Source organism: Apteryx mantelli, chromosome 22 (assembly GCF_036417845.1).
Source record: "Apteryx mantelli isolate bAptMan1 chromosome 22, bAptMan1.hap1, whole genome shotgun sequence".
Taxonomy (NCBI): domain Eukaryota; kingdom Metazoa; phylum Chordata; class Aves; order Apterygiformes; family Apterygidae; genus Apteryx; species Apteryx mantelli.
Genome location: NC_089999.1, coordinates 2,693,927 through 2,711,901, shown reverse-complemented (window position 1 = coordinate 2,711,901; position 17,975 = coordinate 2,693,927). Strand labels below are relative to the sequence as shown.

The 17,975-nt window shown below is 39.8% G+C and overlaps 1 protein-coding gene across 1 annotated transcript in view; it reads left to right on the top strand.

Moving 5' to 3' along the window:
- Positions 1 to 392: 392 nt before the first annotated feature.
- RNF43 (ring finger protein 43) overlaps positions 393 to 17,975 on the top strand; it is a 72,962-nt gene continuing 55,379 nt past the window's right edge. Inside the window, exon 1 of the mRNA XM_013956713.2 lies at positions 393 to 656. Within this exon, the coding sequence (XP_013812167.2) occupies positions 420 to 656 (237 nt within the window). The 5' untranslated portion in view covers positions 393 to 419. The remainder of the gene's footprint in view (positions 657 to 17,975) is intronic.

Sequence of the window (17,975 nt, the reverse complement as noted above, 5' to 3'; positions counted from 1 at the left end):
AGTTTTTATTGCTACATGGTATTCCTGTATATCTGAACTGATTTCTTGCTTGTGAGCTGTTCATTCTCTTTCACTGATTTCTCGATTTATCTGTTGGAGGAGGAGGGACACGTAATTTAGGATTTTTTTTCTTTTTGGTTTAAAATATGTTTTTGAGCTTCCAGAGGCCTTTGAGCACGTGGCACCGCAAAAAAGAAATAGTGATGGCGAGAAATAGAAAAGAAATTCAGTAAGTAGGGTTGGCAGGAGAAAGCTGGAGGTAACTGAGCACCTCTCTCCTCTTTCTCCTGGGTCCCAGTAACTGGAATTGCACACTCTTAAACCTAACGAGCTTTGCCTACTGTTGGAACCTGCTGGCGGGGTGAGGACGCATTCCTGAGCGGTATGTGTGGCCGAAGCGCGCTGCTGCAGCTGGTAGCATGAGTGCTGGCCCCCAGCTGCAGCTGGCTGTCCTCTGGCCTTGGCTGCTAATGGCTACCCTGCAGGTAGGACTTGGCCATACAGAGCTGGCACTGGCAGCCGCAGTCGAATCTGAGAGATCAGCGGCACAGAAAGCTATCATTAGGGTGATCCCCTTGAAAGTGGAGCCAATCATATTGGAAGGAGAGTTCGCAAATGTTGCTGAGGTTACTCCAGCTGAAGGAAAACTGCTTCAGGTAAGAGCAGCTCTATTTTATCCATTTCTGTTGGTCTTACGTTCTCAGTCCTTGTGTTCTTTTCCCCCTTTCCTTACTGCTTCAGCTGCTAGTGCAATGGATTTGTTTTTATTTCCCAATTACATATTTATAACCTAAGAAGTTATTTTTTTGTGTGAGCTGTCCACCTGTTTGTTTTGTTCATTTGCGTTATTGCTCTTGAAGCTTGCACACTGTTCTAAGATAGAAGTGCTTATATGTATATTAATGGTTGATTTTTCATTCTGTCATGGTCTGTAATTGCGCTTGTATTAATGTTGAATTTTGGATATAGTCAACTGATCCCATGAAGATTATTGCATATCTTAATTGGTGTTATAAAGCAGAGTGTGTTGAGTCACATTTTGGAACAGTAAAGATCTGTCAGAAATCAGGAACATTTTGTATGAAATGCTTAAGGTTTCCTGCATGCTTTTCCTAATAGATGGGGTTCTGTTAAAGTTACAATACACATCCACATTTTGCCCACCAGATTTGTTGACCCTGATAGCTGTATTCTTGTGTATCGGCTGTGCCTGGAAATAATTGTTACCTCTGCGATGGTTCCTGTAGTGTCACCACCATATATTTTTGTAAATGAAATTAGTGCCGTTTTCTGATGTTTACTAAGAGTAGAGAGCATATGAACATCTTGCCATAAGATGCAGGTGCTGCTAAGAGATAGTTGTGCTAGTCAGTGAACAGACTGATCTGTATACTGTATTTTTTAAGCTCAGTTTCTTGAGACAGCACAGTACACTGCTACCTTCACATACTGTCTTATTTCTATTAGCAATTTGTTGGAGTCACATTCTCTATTCTTGAGAATCAAATATAACAAAATTCATCAAGATAGATAAAATATCCTGCATTAATATTAAATATTAATTTTTGCATGGCTCTTGCCAGTTTTGACTTTTTAAATATGATATTTTATAATCTTAATAAAATCGGTAGTTTGTAAACTTAAATTAAAATAATAAATATTGTATGGTCTTATAAGAAAAGAAATACAAGCGAGCCAACCTTACAGTATGATCACCTGCCTGAAAATGAAAATGGACAGTTTGTGGAATTTATTAAGCCTGCCTGTAAAGCCTTTTGAACTACTCAGAATGAAAGCCCTGTTATAAAATTATATTACCAGGGTGAAAAGTATCTTAGACAAATGTACTCAAGGTCCTGTTCTGTTATGAGGCAATGTCCAGGAAAGTCAATATTTATTCCATAGAAAAACTACAGTGGTGTTGCAACTGAGCACAAAGTATAGAGTATAGACCTTTTTGAAATGAGGAGATGATAACCCCTGCTGTATGGTGTTTGAACATTTTAACCAAATGCAGTGATTCAAACTGTGATTTTCGTATTATGTGAAGTCACTAAAGCCCGCTCTGTAGCACAAACAAATTAGATGCTTTGAATACTAAGCCATGAATAGTATTGGATTTACAAATGAGTTTCATTCTTTAAAAATCATCCTCAAAATGAGAAGGTTGGAGAAACACTAATTTTATCTGTTAAATTTATGTAAACAGATACTGAACTGTACATGTATGTGTTTTTTAGGCCCTGATCCCGCAACTAGATTTGCTCAGGTGATCATTCCTATTCTGTATCCCACAGAATTCAGTCCTATTTTAACGGGTTCATACCTCTGGATCTGGTTTTAGGATTAGAGTATCAGATTAGGATTTGGGGGTATCTGTATCTTCTGTAACAGGATGTTTACATGGTGCCAGGCACAGTATTCAGAAGAGCCTTGCTTAAGTTGGCCTGGGACCTTTGTGTATATATTATGGTGTAGTTTCTAATTATGCCATTACATATCAAAACTCATAATGCTATTTAAAAATTATTTGGGGCCTGATCCTGCTGTTGATTCCTGCCTTTAGAAAGATGAAACTTGAGACACACTATGAAATGCTGCCATAACTGTTAAGGTACAAAATAAGTAAGAAACTAATAGGAGAGAGTATTTGTAGTTCACTTCTAAACAGTAAGATATTAAATACACCTAAATTACACTTTATTGGAACATCCTGTTTTAAATGTAGTTGCCAACATCCCAATCTTCCAAAAACATTAGGTGATATGCTTTGATTTCATTGGAACTCTTATTTAAAGAAAGTTAAGTCTGTTCACAGGTACCTTCATAATTGGTTCTTTATATGTAATGTAGGTACATAATATGATTGTTTTTACAGTTCATGGGTTAAGAAATCTAGTTTTTACACCAGTTTTGGCTTTGTCTATTTGGGTATGTCAGAATCAGTAAGGTGCAATCAGTCATCAAGCACATCACATGAGAACATAAACTACATAGCTTATCTCAGAAAAGAAAAATGCATGATCCAGTCTTTTTTTCAAAATAATGCTCTGATAATTCAGTGGTATAATACAATTGCTTAAATATAAGAGCTGCAGAACTAGTCCTGTATTCAAATAAAAATCTCTTTAACTTATAATTATGTTTATATTGTTTTGGTCAATATATCTTTAAAAATATGTTCTTAATTTTTTTAAAGAAAATCTGGCATATAAAAGATTGAGCCTCACCAAAGATAACTCTACCAGAATACTTTCTTGTTTTCATTTTCTTCCTATCATATTCTCTAGGATCCTCTACAACAAACAACTTTGATCATAAGTGTTAAATTCTAAGAAACTAACTTAAAAAATTTTTCCTTACCTCCAAAATAATTTGAACATCAAATTCCTTCTCACATCCCTCTCCCCTGTGATCAGTTCTTTTGGGAAATCTTGGATTTTAACTTTTGCAGTATGTCCTTAAGGTCGCCAAATAGTAGTATATGGCTGAGCAGGTAAATTCTAAACTGCTCAAACTAGGCAGCGTTACCTCTGGTGCTCCAGAGGATCAAGACTGCTGTAGTATGATGCAAAGGGAGAGGAATTTCTCAAGTAGGCAGAGCCACTTAAGACTTTATAGGTCAAAAAACCAACACCTTAGACTTCTTACAGAAATCATCTTCAAGCTTGTTCAGTGCACAGATATTACATGCTCTAAGCATTAATTATTGCTCAACAGATGAGAAGTAGCATTGTGTACTAGTCTGCAGTTTCCAAATGGTTGGAAGTTCAGATTTCTGAGCTTACCGCAGTTGCTTGTACTTCAGGTGGAGAAAGTCCATGGAAGTTGGAAAGAGGCCTTATGTTAAAAATGGAAGAACCAAACCTTTTAGACAAGGTAATTTGGATTTTACTGCTAATTGGAGATCCAGTAGGAATTAAGGATTCAACATGCTCTCCAAATTGCCATTCCTATAGCTTTTTGCCAGGTCAGCTCCCTTGGATATGATTGCCAGTGCAATTTCTGTGACCTCTGTTTTTGTTATTTCTGTTCTGTTAGCTTATTTTTGATGAATAAATCTTCTTTCCTTCTTGTCCATGCTTCAGGCTCCATTCGATATTGGAGAGATTTCACTATGTTAGTTGAAAATAGGAGAATACAGATAGTCTCAGAAAGGAGAGGATAAAGTTGCTTCAGAGACTTGAGAGGACATTCAGAGTTTGTCCAATTCAGATTGAATTACAATAGGATTCATGTGCAAGTCTAATATTGTGGAATAAAAAAATTTTATTTGAGAAATAGGTCATCATTTAATTAAAGGCTCTTTAGTAAAGTATATATACAAGCATACATGATTAAAATTAAGCATTAGTATCTTTTTTATTTGAGTATATGTAACTCCAGTCCTGTATACAGGGGAAAGGATGATACTGTTAGCATGTATGATGTAAGTGGGATTGTTATTGGAGTTTTCTGTATAGTGCTGGTGCCAGTATTTCAGAAATAATATTAGGAGTTTGAAAAAAAGTCCCAAACAATGAGATTTAAAGAGAGAAGTACAAATTTAAACTAAATTTATTATATAGAAGGCAAAGCAATGATCAATCACTTTACATACCTACATGGAGAAAAATCTTCAGACAGTGAAAGTCTTGTTTAACAGACAAAAGCATATATTCAGTTTTCCCACATGCATTATTTTATTGCAAGTCTCACAGTACTTTGTGTTTGTTTCCTTATAATCTTAAGCTGTTATATAATTGGGTGATTGTATGAGAAAGTCAACTTTCATTAAACCACTGAGCACATTGTTTTAGCTTATGACTTCAGGAAAAAACTTGACAACACAGAACAAACTCCCTAAAGGCTCAGAAACCAGAAAGCACAAGGACTTCTCTCTTTCCCCTCCCCCCCGCCCAATAAATTATTTTAAAAAATATTGCTTTTAGCATCAACCTTCTGATTAGGGTGGAATGTGTTAGAGTCTGAGGAGGACCCTGAATAATTTTTTAGGTGTTGAATACAATTCAAGAGCTGAAAATCAAGTCTAGATAAAGTCAGAAAAGAAGCATGATGCATGCTTTTAAAAGCAATAATAACTAACCATTGAAACAAGTTGTGTACTGGTGTAACAAATCCAACATGATCATCATAGATTGCACATCCTAGAAATGGAGAGTGTTTCCAATGTTGCAATGCACAGTGCTGTTGGAGAATTATAATCACCTACTTAATTGCTTGTAGAGGGTTACAGTCCCAACCCATAAGAAAGTAAATATATTAGTAGTCTTATATACTACTAGCTCCTGGATCAACAAAAGGATGTTGAGTGCATAATGTTGACCAAGATCAAAGAAGTGGGAAAGTCTAACCAAATGATAATGGGGACTTAAATTACCTGTGAATAAAGTGGTCAGATAGCACAATAAGAGTAAGTTCAAAGAAGCAATTTCTGCTCCTTGGAACAGCTAGTACTAAAGTACACAGAAAGATATTCTTGACTGAGTGTTAAGTAACATGCAAGAACTTACTCAAAAGCTAGCAATAATTGAGCCACTAGTATTGACTTCAGTGTAATAAAATTCAGTGCCTAAGTACCAAAAAGTGGAACTCTGACATTAATTTTTAGAATGGAAAATTGCAGTAAAGTGAATCAGTGAGACAAATAGCTCTTACAGTTAAAGAACAAAAATAAAAAAAATCTTTAGATGTGACAAAGATACTGCTCAAGAAAGTAAAAGTAGTTTTAGGAAACGTACAAAACAGTGAATCAAACAGGTAAATCAGTAGAAGTATACTGGCAGTGTTTAAGATGTTATCTGGGCCAAACATGTTTCAAAATTTAGAAATATAATACTTAGTGAAAGCAAATAAATAAGAATATAAATTATAGGGAGTGCTTTATAAGGAGAAAAATGGGGAGGCATAGATGATTTTTCATTGTAGTTAATAATCTTTAAAAACTTGCGTTTTTATATTAAATACAAGCCTGCCAAAAATCTATAGGTCTGCTGGCTCACAGAGAATAGATAGAGTGATTCAGGATTATACTGTCACTTTGCAAGAATAAGAGGCAGTGAGGCACCTTCGGCATATTCACGTTAGGTTTTGCAGCAATTAAAAACGTAGACCCTGACTCCACAGGGTGACTGAGGTAGTTAAGCTCCCTATATAGCCATGAAGGAGAGTTAGATGATTAAAAGGTCTAATCAGCTGAATGTAGAGGATTTAGGTGTATCAGAAAGATGAGTCACTAAAATCCACATGCAGAGTGGGGAGTCTCAACTAGAGTAAGCTGCTAGAAAAAGCTGAGCTTAGAGGTGGTTTCTGAACTTCCATCCCTCTCTTGAGTATATGCAAAGCCTGAGTCAGAGCTTTGCGTTTTGTGCCTTCTCCTTTCCTGATCCATAAAAAGTGTGGTGGGAACAAGTTCTCTGTTTAAGAATGAGTCTGGAAGTCTTTAAACCCAAATCTTCTGCTACCTAGGATGTTTCTTGAATGCTCCCCAGAGCACCATCTGGTGCTGGTCATTGTCTTCTTTAAATACCTCAGCATCAAAGGAAGACTAGGGGAAATGTGGGCCCGCTACTGAATGGGGCAGGGGCCCTGGTGATGAAGGATACACAGAAGGCAGAGATACTGAATGCCTTCTTTGATTCAGTCTTTACTGCTAAGACCAGCCCTCAGGAACCCCAGACCCTGGAGACCAGGGAGAAAGTTTGGAAAAATGAAGACTTTCCCTTGGTGGAAGAGGATCAGGTTAGAAATCATTTAGGCAAACCTGACATCCACAAGTCTATGGGCCCCGATGGGATGCACCCACAAGTGCTGAGGGAGCTGGCGGACATCATTGCTAAGCCACTCTTAGTCATCTTTGAAAGGACATGGAGATCAGGAGAGGTGCCTGAGGACTGGAAGAAAGCAAATGTCACTCCTATCTTCAAGAAGGGTAAGAAGAAAGACCCAGGGAACTACAGGCCACTCAGCCTCACCTCGATCCCTGCAAAGGTGATGGACAGCTCATCCTGGACGCCCTCTCTAAGCACATGAAGGAAAAGAAGGTGACCAGGAGTAGTCAGCATGGCTTCACCAAGGGGAAATCATGCTTAACCAACCTGATAGCCTTCTGTGGTGGGCTGACTGGCTGGGTAGATGAGGGGAGAGTAGTGGATGTTGCTTAGCTTGACTTCAGGAAGGCTTTTGACGCTGTCTCCCACAACACCCTTGTAGGCAAGCTCAGGAAGTGCAGGCTAGATGAGCAGATAGTGAGGTGGACTGAAAGCTGGCTGAATGGCAGAGTTCAGAGGGTTGTAATCAGTGGCACAAGTCCAGTTGGAGGCCTGTAGCTAGTGGTGTCCCCCAGGGGTCAGTACTGGGTCCAATATTGTTCAACTTCTTCATCAATGACCTAGATGAAGGCACAGAGTGCACCCTCAGCAAGTTTGCTGATGACACAAAACTGGGAGGAGTGGCCAATACACCAGAGGGCTGTGCTGCCATTCAGAGAGACCTGGACAGGCTGGAGAGGTGGGCAGAGAGGAGCCTCATGAAGTTCAACAAAGGCAAGTGCAGGGTCCTGCACCTGGGGAGGAATAACCTCAGACACCAGTACAGGCTGGGCGTTGACCTGCTGGAAAGCAGCTCTGCAGAGAAGGATCTGGGAGCGCTGGTGGACAGCAATTTGACCATGAGGCAGCAATGTGCCCTTGTGGCCAAGAAGACGAAAGGTATCCTGGGTTGCATCGGGAAGACCATTGCCCACAGGTCGAGGGAGGTGATCCTCCCCCTCTAACTCAGCCCTGGTGAGGCCACATCTGGAGTACTGTGTCCAGTTCTGGGCTCTCTAATATAAGAGAGACATGGAGCTACTGGAGTGAGTCCAGCAAAGGGCTAGTAAGATGATTAAGGGACTGAAGCATCTCTCTTACGAGGAGAGGCTGGGCCTGTTCAGCCTGGAGAAGAGAAGGCTGAGGATCAATGTGTATAAGTATCTGAAGGGAGGGTGTAAAGAAGATGGGGCCAGGCTCTTTTCAGTCGTGCCCAGTGATAGGACAAGAGGCAACGAGCACAAACTGAAACACAGGAGGTTCTGTCTGAACATGAGGAAAAACTTCTTTACTGTGAGGGTGACAGAGCACTGGAACTGGTTGCCCGGAGAGGTTGTGGAGTCTCCATCCTTGGAGATATTCAAAAGCCGTCTGAACAGGGTCCTGTGCAACGTGCTCTAGGCGACCCTGCTTGAGCAGGGGGGTTGGACTTAGGTGGTCTCCAGAGGTCCCTTCCAACCTCAACCATTCTGTCCCAGTAGAATTACTGATGGCACAGGCAGGCCTAGACCCATCCTGAATTGAAAGATTCTCCATACTAAAAAGTGCCTGGAGCTAGAATAATTACACAGGGAAGATATAAATAAAAACAGCGGCAGCAGAGCAAAGATGTATGGTCAGAAGGCTAAATCAACAGGGCTAGAGTGAGTGACAGTCAACAGAGGACTCTTGGTCATGCACACTATTCCTGGAATGTATCCAAGGAGCAAGTGGACCTTTCCCAAAGATAAGTTGGCAGGAGGGGTAAGATTACAAGGGAATGGAAACAGGCCTCTCAGTCATTTCTGTTGACTATAGCCAAACTGTATTTGTGGACTAAATGGTTCTCGTGAACCATTACCGAAATTGCTTTTCATTCTGTGCCTCCTTAGTACTAAAAGTTTGGTAGGTGTTTCATACAGATGAAATGTGAAAATGTGAAAGGTAATTCTGAATCCATGCAAATTCATTATTTTTAAATGACAGCTTTCAAAATTATCTAAGAAATTAAAACTTGACAAACTGTACATGATCAAAGAGGGCTCCATTGTATTAGAATTTATTTTGAACAAAAATTTTGCCATGTATTTTTATATATTTTATCTCTTTATTTTCCCATTTTTAGAGCTCTCAAAAGTGCCTAAAAGTTTTCTATGGTCTTTCCCAAGAAGCACTTATTTCAGCTGAAAAAAGCCCATTTTAACCCAAAAGGAAGAAAGTAATAAATAAGTGCAATGGGAAGCATGCAGAGGAATTTGATCTTCAGGTCCAACTGTCTACAAGATTATAAAATCCGTGTTGCAGGGGTTGCTGAGAATCAAATAAATGAAATTTTGGTTTATAAACAAAGCAGAGCTCTAAGCTGAACCTTAGAGTGTGAGGGTATATATCACTCAAGCAATGAACATTCAGATTTTATAACAGGTTCTTTCCTCTAAAAACTTAATGTGTAGTAAAGTCGTAATCTCTCTTGGTATGTTTATGAATTTATTTCTAAAGGAGGTTGATATACAATATCTAAAGACAAGGATATGTGTCAGTAAAATGTTTAAACATAGGGGTGTTTATCTCAAATTATTTTTCACGTATATTTATAAGCCGAAGATGAGATGCAAATCCCAAAACATAGGCTTCTACTTATATGACATAAATACAAAAGCACTATCTGAGCACATTAAGGGAGTAATGCACACACTATTATCAGCGATTTAAGGAACACAGAGGATCTGCTTTTGTCCAAAAACATGAAGATTAATAGCTGTTGTAATTCTCACCTTAACCAGGGTATTGTAATTACTTACATTGCAGCATGCACTTTTCTCAGGGTTACTAGTATAATTCTCATTGGCATTAATGAAGGAGACTTGGTGTGACTAAGGGAAAAATGTGGATTGCATTAATAACACTTTTTCGTTGTATGCTTTTTGTCTGTAGGACACAAACTGCTGTATGTTCAATGATGTTAATTGCATCCAGTCCCATTAGATTCTAAATATTAATGCATTAGCAGCATGTGCTGTGTTCGATATGTATTTTTAAGTCATTTTCAGATTTTGGGTATTATTTTCTTGTGGTCTCACAGATGGCAACTAGAAAAACCCACTTTGCGTTACTCTACATCCTTCACCATGTCACATACTTCATGCACATACTTCACCTGTCTTCTTCTTGTCAGATAAAATAATCCCACGGATAAATTGAAGTCCATTTCAATATAGGACTTGCCATGTTCTGGAAAGTACAATATAAATATCAGAACAATATTGTTGAGAAATGTCTTTGTGTTGCCCAGCTAATCAATTATATTCAGCTCTCAAACTAATTGTGCCTGTCAGTGATGAAAATAGATGAGTCCTACACTAGCATTCCAACTTTTATGCCATATTTGAATACATTGAAAAGCAAATACCAAGAAAATAATAGAAGTGATATTGCTTTTGTACTCAGTGTTAGTAATGTCACTGCAGAATGCTTTATCTAGTTCTGGTACCCAAACTTTAAGAAGGATATGGAAATATTGGAAAAAGTTCAAAGGAGAGCCACAGTACTGATCCTGAATGCAGAATGTAATGCTTAAGTAGCTCAGCTCAGTTTTTTTGAAAGTGCAAACTGATGATTGCTCTATGTGTATATCTGCTTACACATAGGATTGCATATTTGGGAAGGGTGAGAGCACTCTAGCAGACAAGGACATAACCAGGTCTAGTAGGTGAAAATTCAAGTCAGAAATCTGACATTAAACAAATAGCTATCTCAAATTTTTTAGATAAACTGTAGATTCTTGGCTGCAGGGATAATTAGAACAAGTCACCAGGGAAAATTTCTGGCTCACCTCCACTCCTGATCTTTAAAATGAGATTAGATATAGACAGGAAGAGAGGATATAAAGTAAGTATAAGTGACCTGGATGGTCATGGTGGTTTCTTCTGTCTTTGAATTCTGTGATTTTTATATATCTGTTTGTTTTTCCCTTGTTTCACTGGTATTGGAGAACAGGAAGCATTGTATTGCCTTTAACTTGTTCATAACACTTTCAGTTTGTGTTAAGCAATTGTAATCATATCTCATGCTTTGGAGCTTCTGGCTAGATGCCTGCTGCATGGGTCAGGCGGGAGCTCTTCTCTCGCCCTCCATGCATGGTTGGCCAAGGGTAATCTTGGGACCTTTTCACCTTTCTTAGGAGCATCAGGCATCAGCTTTGTCTAGAATCAAGACATTAAGGCATATGGGTCAATGTTCAAAGGTAGTAGACAGAATCTTGTTTCTCAAATGCTTAGGCTGTGTGCCTTGCTCCTATGCACAAGATTGAACAGATCAACAGATTTGAGGTAGGGGACGACTCTCTTTCCACCCTCCACCCTTGTCCCATTCAAATTATCAGAAACTTTGCGTGTGTGACCTCCTCCTTTGCAGTTTAAGACATGAATCATCTGCATAGGTCATCTGGACATATTATCACCTCATCCTTACCCCTCAAGGGGCTAGTTAAAGGCATTTGTGACCCTTTGATTTCTCTTTTGTTCTTCATCTCAGTAATTTAGTCTCCAATGGTCAAATGCATTAATCTAATACATATTACTGTTCAATGTAGGGATACTGACAAAAATGTAATGGACTGTCATACATAGAAGTTCTGACTAGATGGTTGAATGATATTCTCTGGCCATAAACTCTGTGAATAAACAAAATTAAAAGTTTTTGTACTGAGCTGAGTTGTGTAAATAAAGCACTTTGAAGATTAAATTTACTATTGTTTTGCCAAAATGTATGTTAATTCCTGTTCAAAAGTACATAAAAAAAGCAGAATTTAGATTTCCTACTTCTAAAGCACTTCAACAACTGTTGTTCCATGGGCTCTTTGTTTAGGTAGATTTGTAGTTCTGTAGATACATAGCCATGGACTGGCTATGTATCACTGTAGAAGGGATATACACACTGCAAAAAGTAGGAGAAAAAGATTTGGATTGAATTGTATCCAGGTATGAAAAATGAATAGCACTATAGTGCTATTGCAGATATTGCAGTTTTCCTTACAAAGGCCATAAATTCCAATAATAGAGCAGAGGCGGTGCAGGGAGACACAGGCTGAAAAAGGATTTGGGGAAATTGCCACATGGTAGAGCAGAAGAGACAATATGATGACATATTCTAGGTTGTAAATAGAGAACATTGGTTCTTTCATTAGTTTATTTTTGTGCAGGATCTTGGATAACATGTTAATATTGCTTTCTGAATGTTTAAACATACAAAAAATCTTTAAGGATATGTAAGTCAAGTAACAGAGTGCACTGTAGCAATTACTGTAACTTCCTGGGCGGCAATTTGAATCAAAAGTTAATGCCTAGCAAGTTAGTCATTAGGTCTCTCTTTAGACCACCATCCAGTGTAGAAATGCAACTTCAGAAACCTTGTGTAGACCATGTTTTAAAGTAGTAAGAGAGGGACATATATGTATCTATTATTGCTGCAGTCTTTTCTCCACTTAAGAATTAGAGAGGAAAAAAATGGAATCACAGAATCACAGAATCGCTGAGGTTGGAAGGGACCTCTGGAGATCATCTAGTCCAACCCCCCTGCTCAAGCAGGGTCACCTAGAGCACATTGCACAGGATTGCATCCAGGCGCGTTTTGAATATCTCCAGAGAAGGAGACTCCACCACCTCTCTGGGCAACCTGTTCCAGTGCTCTGTCACCCTCACAGTGAAAAAGTTTTTCCTCATGTTCAGATGGAAGTGTCTGTGTTTCAGTTTGTGCCCATTGCCTCGCGTCCTGTCGCTCGGCACCACTGAAAAGAGTCTGGTCCCATCCTCTCGACACCCTCCCTTCAGATACTTGTACACGTTGATAAGATCTCCTCTCAGCCTTCTCTTCTCCAAGCTAAACAGGCCAAGCTCTCTCAGCCTTTCCTCATAAGAGAGATGCTCCAGTCCCCTAATCATCTTTGTGGCCCTTCGCTGCACTTGCTCCAGTAGTGCCACATCCCTCTTGTACTGGGGAGCCCAGAACTGGACACAGTACTCCAGATGTGGCCTCACCAGGGCTGAGTAGAGGGGGAGAATCACCTCCCTCGACCTGCTGGCAACACTCTTCCTGATGCACCCCAGGATACCATTGGCCTTCTTGGCCACAAGGGCACATTGCTGCCTCATGCTTAACTTGGTGTCCACCAGCACTCCCAGGTCCTTCTCCGCAGAGCTGCTTTCCAGCAGGTCAACCCCCAACCTGTACTGGTGACTGGGGTTATTCCTCCCCAGGTGCAGGACCCTGCACTTGCCTTTGTTGAACTTCATGAGGTTCCTCTCTGCCCACCTCTCCAGCCTCTCCAGTTCCCTCTGAATGGCAGCTCAGCCCTCTGGTGTATCAGCCACTCCTCCCAGTTTTGTGTCATCAGCAAACTTGCTGAGGGTGCACTCTGTCCCTTCATCCAGGTCACTGATGAAGAAGTTGAACAAGACTGGACCCAGTACTGACTCCTGGGGGACACCGCTAGCTACAGGCCTCCAACTAGACTCTGTGCCACTGATCACAACTCTCTGAGCTCTGCCATTCAGCCAGTTCTCAATCCACCTCACTGTCCACTCATCTAAACCACACTTCCTGAGCTTGTCTATGAGGATGCTATGGGAGACAGTGTCAAAAGCCTTGCTGAAGTCTAGGTAGACAACATCCACTGCTCTCCCCTCATCTACCCAGCCAGTCATTCCATCATAGAAGGCTATCAGATTGGTTAGGCATGATTTCCCCTTGGTGAAGCCATGCTGACTACTCCTGATCACCTTCTTTTCCTCCACATGCGTGGAGATGGCTTCCAGGATGAGCTGCTCCATCACCTTTCCAGGGATGGAGGTGAGGCTGACTGGCCTGTAGTTATAAAATAATACTGAATCATACGTTACTTACAAACTGATCTTATACCTTTTTTTTACCTACTTTTACACCAAAATAAGTGGAACCTTACATAGATCTTGAAGAGTTAAGAGAAGTCCTCTTCTTTCACTTGTCATGCTATACCTTGTTTATTCCTGTGTTCTGTTACTTTCATTTCCTCGTTTCCAGCCATACTAGACGTGCTTATGTGTCCCTAAACTTCAAACCCAGCGGCTTTTGTCTAAACATTTCCCTAAGGATGCAAAGCTTTTGTCTCTCTCCTCCCCCTCTATTTCACCTGGTCTCATTTATACAAGCATGTAAGGTTAAGGACCCCACAGGTCATAGAGTTCCACTCAACTACTTTTCTCTGCCTACCTACTTTCTGGAGTTTCTTTCTTCTAATCTTTGCCCCTTTCTTTTTCTTCTTTTTCCTCAGAATAAGTCTTTTTCTTGTTATTTTTTGTATACAGTCATCTTGATCACTACCAGTACACAGACTGGGTTAGGCTCTTGCTTGGCAGCATTTGCCTCCAAAACTTTGCTCTCCTCCTTTCTTCTCTGTGATCATCTGTTCTTACCATTATTGCCTTCAGAGTGCCATTGACATCCCTGTCATGTCTAAAGTAGATGGCTGTACCAGAAGCTGTTGTTTTTAAACTTTGTACAAAGTACATACCTCTATGACAGACATAGCTACTTGTCTGTTTTGTTTGGGTGATGGACAAATTCCTTGTATTTGTGCAACATGCAGCTCCTACAAGACCTATGCTAGAAAAGACCATCAAAATAATTCATGCAGGTTCTTGCCTGAGAAACCACCTTATGCCATTTCTGACAGTTGCACCATGTCACATCCTCAGTTGGTGCCAGCTCATGTTTTCATGCTCCCTCACTGACTATATCTGCCTCTTTTATGACTGCATTTGCAGTAAAACGAAGCCTAGGGAATGCCCTTGGGGCAGGTCCCTGCTGAGGTCTTCTCTAGGAAAGCTAGTCACAGCTTTCTTTTGCTGAAGACACCTGAATGGAACATCTTGGGTCCACATGAGTGTTCAACCGAGTGTTCAGCCCAGCTGGTGACATTGATTTTGACACACTGAGGAAGCTCAAAGAAGTGGCAAGGGTAGAAAATGCAGCACTAATAGGAAGTTTCAATCACAACCATTATACTTCAAGGAGCTGCTAGTCAGGGAAACAAGAAGGGGAGAAGCAATGCTTGCCTTGGTCTTTTGCAGGACATCATTCAAAATCTTGCTTTTGAAGAGCTGCTCTGTAACAGTGACAAAAATGTACTTTGCTCCTGCAAGGATGTTGAGTCAGAGACCAAAAAATCTTCCACAGTTGTGTTTTAATTCAAAAAGTGGAGCTACATAAAAATGAATAAATGTGTTAAAAAGAAGCTAAAAGGGCAACTAAGAGTTATATCCTTGCAGTTGCAAGTGAAGACTATTTAAAGACACCATAGTAGGAATTAAGATCAAATGCACCTCTCAAGAAATACTTGAAAAATGATAAAAGGAAACCAGCATACCCAAATGTAAGAGTATGAGAGTATATAAAAGCATCCTGAAAAAGCAATCATTTTAGTAAAATGAGAAAAGTAGGAACGCTCATACATTATAACAGGTTAAATGTAAAAACATAATGAAAAGAGTAAGGAAAACAGGAATAACTTGCAAATGATAAAATGAATAATAACAGATTCTGTGTAGTCACATCAGAAGCAGAAAGCTTGCTAGAGAATCTATAGGACCTATACAAAATTAAAAGATGCACTCAAGGCAGCTAAACTCAGCAGAAAAATGAATGCAGTTCCTTTTTTTTTTTTTTTTTTGCTTTCATTTTTCTCAAGCTGAAATATCTGTAGACGAGATGATGATGCAGATAGGCAAAAATAACATTATCAGTTGCCAGGATCAGATGGTATTCACCCAAGAGTTTTGGAGGATGAAATAGTTGAACTGCTAATCATATATGTAAACTCTTGTTTAAAACCACTGAAAGGTGGCTGATGTGATGGCAGTTTCTCTAAGGGCTCCAAGCCATCAAAGAAAGTACAGACCAGTAAGCTGTTAAATGGAGCAGGTTAGTAGAAACTATCATGCAGAGTACAATTAGTGGATATGAAGGAGTCAATAAATATATCAGTTGGGTTGGTCTAGTTGTATGTCCAAAAGGCCTAAAGTCCCTCATCAGGCTTTTAAAGAGAGTAAGCAGACATGGAATAAGAAGATACTCCTGGATAAATAATTAGAAATAGGAAGCAGATGGTAGGAATAGCTGGTAACTTTTCACAGTGGAGGGAGCTAATGACTGGAGTTCTACAGGGATGTGTGCTGGGAACCATGTTTATAAGCTACATGGAAAATGATGCCTGGTAATGTTTTAGAGTTTGCTAAAACATTAACTAATTTGAAGTAATGAAGACAAGGATCAGCTGTGAAGTATTGTGGAAGAACCTTATGAGACTAAGTCTTCTTTATAGTCTCTCCTAAGAGACTATAAAGAGATGAACATGGGAAGTCGTTAATTACATTAAGCTGCTGGCCTCTGAATGGTCTGTTACCACTCAGAAAGTCTTTTTTTGTGATTATAATAGATAGTTCCATGAAAATGTCAGCTCAGTACTTGGTAACTCTCAAGAAAACAAATAGACCATTAGGAATGAAAAGAAGAGAGAATAAATGAGGAAATATGCCACTTATGACCCTGTAGAAATCTTCGATCCATCTACATATTGAATGCTGTGTGAAGTTGTGTTCCCTCATCTCTAGAAAAGATGTAGTAGAAGTGGAAAAGATTTGGAGAAGAACATGGGAATAAGCAAAAGTGTGAGATGGATTTGCTACAAGGAACATCTGACTGGACTGGTAGATGTCTCTTCTGGCTGGAAAAGAGGCAATCAAAGGGTCATATGAAAAACACCTATAGAGTCATGAACAGGGATTGACTGTTAGTGTCTTTCAATATAAAACAATGGGGCATCGCATAAAGCTGCTAGGAGCCAGGTTCAAAAGGAACAAAAGGAATTGCTGCTTTACATGCTGTATAATTAACTTGTGGAATTCCTTGCTGTGGGAACTGCTGTGGATGCTAAAAGTTTACAGAGGTTCAAAAAACAACTGGAGCTAATGAATGGGAGAAGACTCTATCAATGGCTATTAAATAGCAGGTACTTTTGCCTCAGGAATCCTATAAAACGCAGCTTTTTGGAAGCTTAGAGAGTATTCTGGGGAAGAAGCACTACATGCTTGTCCTGTTCTTATACTCTTCTTTAGGCATCCATTGTTGGCAACTGTCAAAGCAAATACTGTGGACTAGATGGACCATTGGTCTGAAACCATACTGCAGTTCTTGTATTCTCATCGTTTATAGAAAAGTTTTTCATGCATTAGGCCCAGTACCATCAGCACCAGCCCTTGCAGTTTATCTCTGTTCAGTTTGGGCAGGGCTCTGAGGAAAGACTGTGATAAGTAGATCCTCCACCATCTGGTAGTGACTTCAAACTCAGCTATTCATTCACTCAGACGGCACCACAGAGTTCCTTGGAATCCATTATCACAAATCTCCTTAACACGTGGCTTTCAGCTGGTGCTGTTAAACAGTGTTTGATGCTCTTAACACTTAGCTCTTCATATCTTCCTGAGTATACCATTTGCATCCCTCCCCACCTTCAGCTTGCATGATGTTGTGTCTGCACTCTGTGCATGATCTGCACTCTGTTGATAGGATAGTAACCATTACAGTTTGGTCCTGTATCTTCCCTGCCAGTGTCTGTTCTTTAATGTGGTAATACTTACCTAATGAAATATTAAATCAAATCTTGCCATAGGTTCTTATTGTTCAAAGTAAGGTCTGCTCCTCAGAATGGCTAGAATGACTCTGTGTGTGCCAGCCATGCCCTGCCTGCATAGAGCCTGAAATACATAACTGATAGAGGAGGAAATCCTGTATTCCTTGAGGAGTAGCACAGTAACTTCTGCCCCAGTGGCAACAGAGGCAGACAGTCCCGTAAGTGATAGGGCCAGGTTGGCTGAACATAGAATGAGATGCGGAAGTTTTTGGTCATCAACCTCCACTACTAATTCTCATCTTTAATAGCTTCATAGTTGCCTTTGGCCTCTTCATGATGGTCATCCCTTGTCAGACTGTTAAACCCCTTTGGAATAAAGTCTGTCTTCCTGTCTGACAGACATACCAAGATGACTTCAAGGTTTCTTAGGCTCTTGTAAAAAAAGTGGAATTCTCTCAACATGTCACACTTTCTCAATCCTTGTGAGTATTCAGCACTTTTCAGTGACAAGCATTATCCTTCTT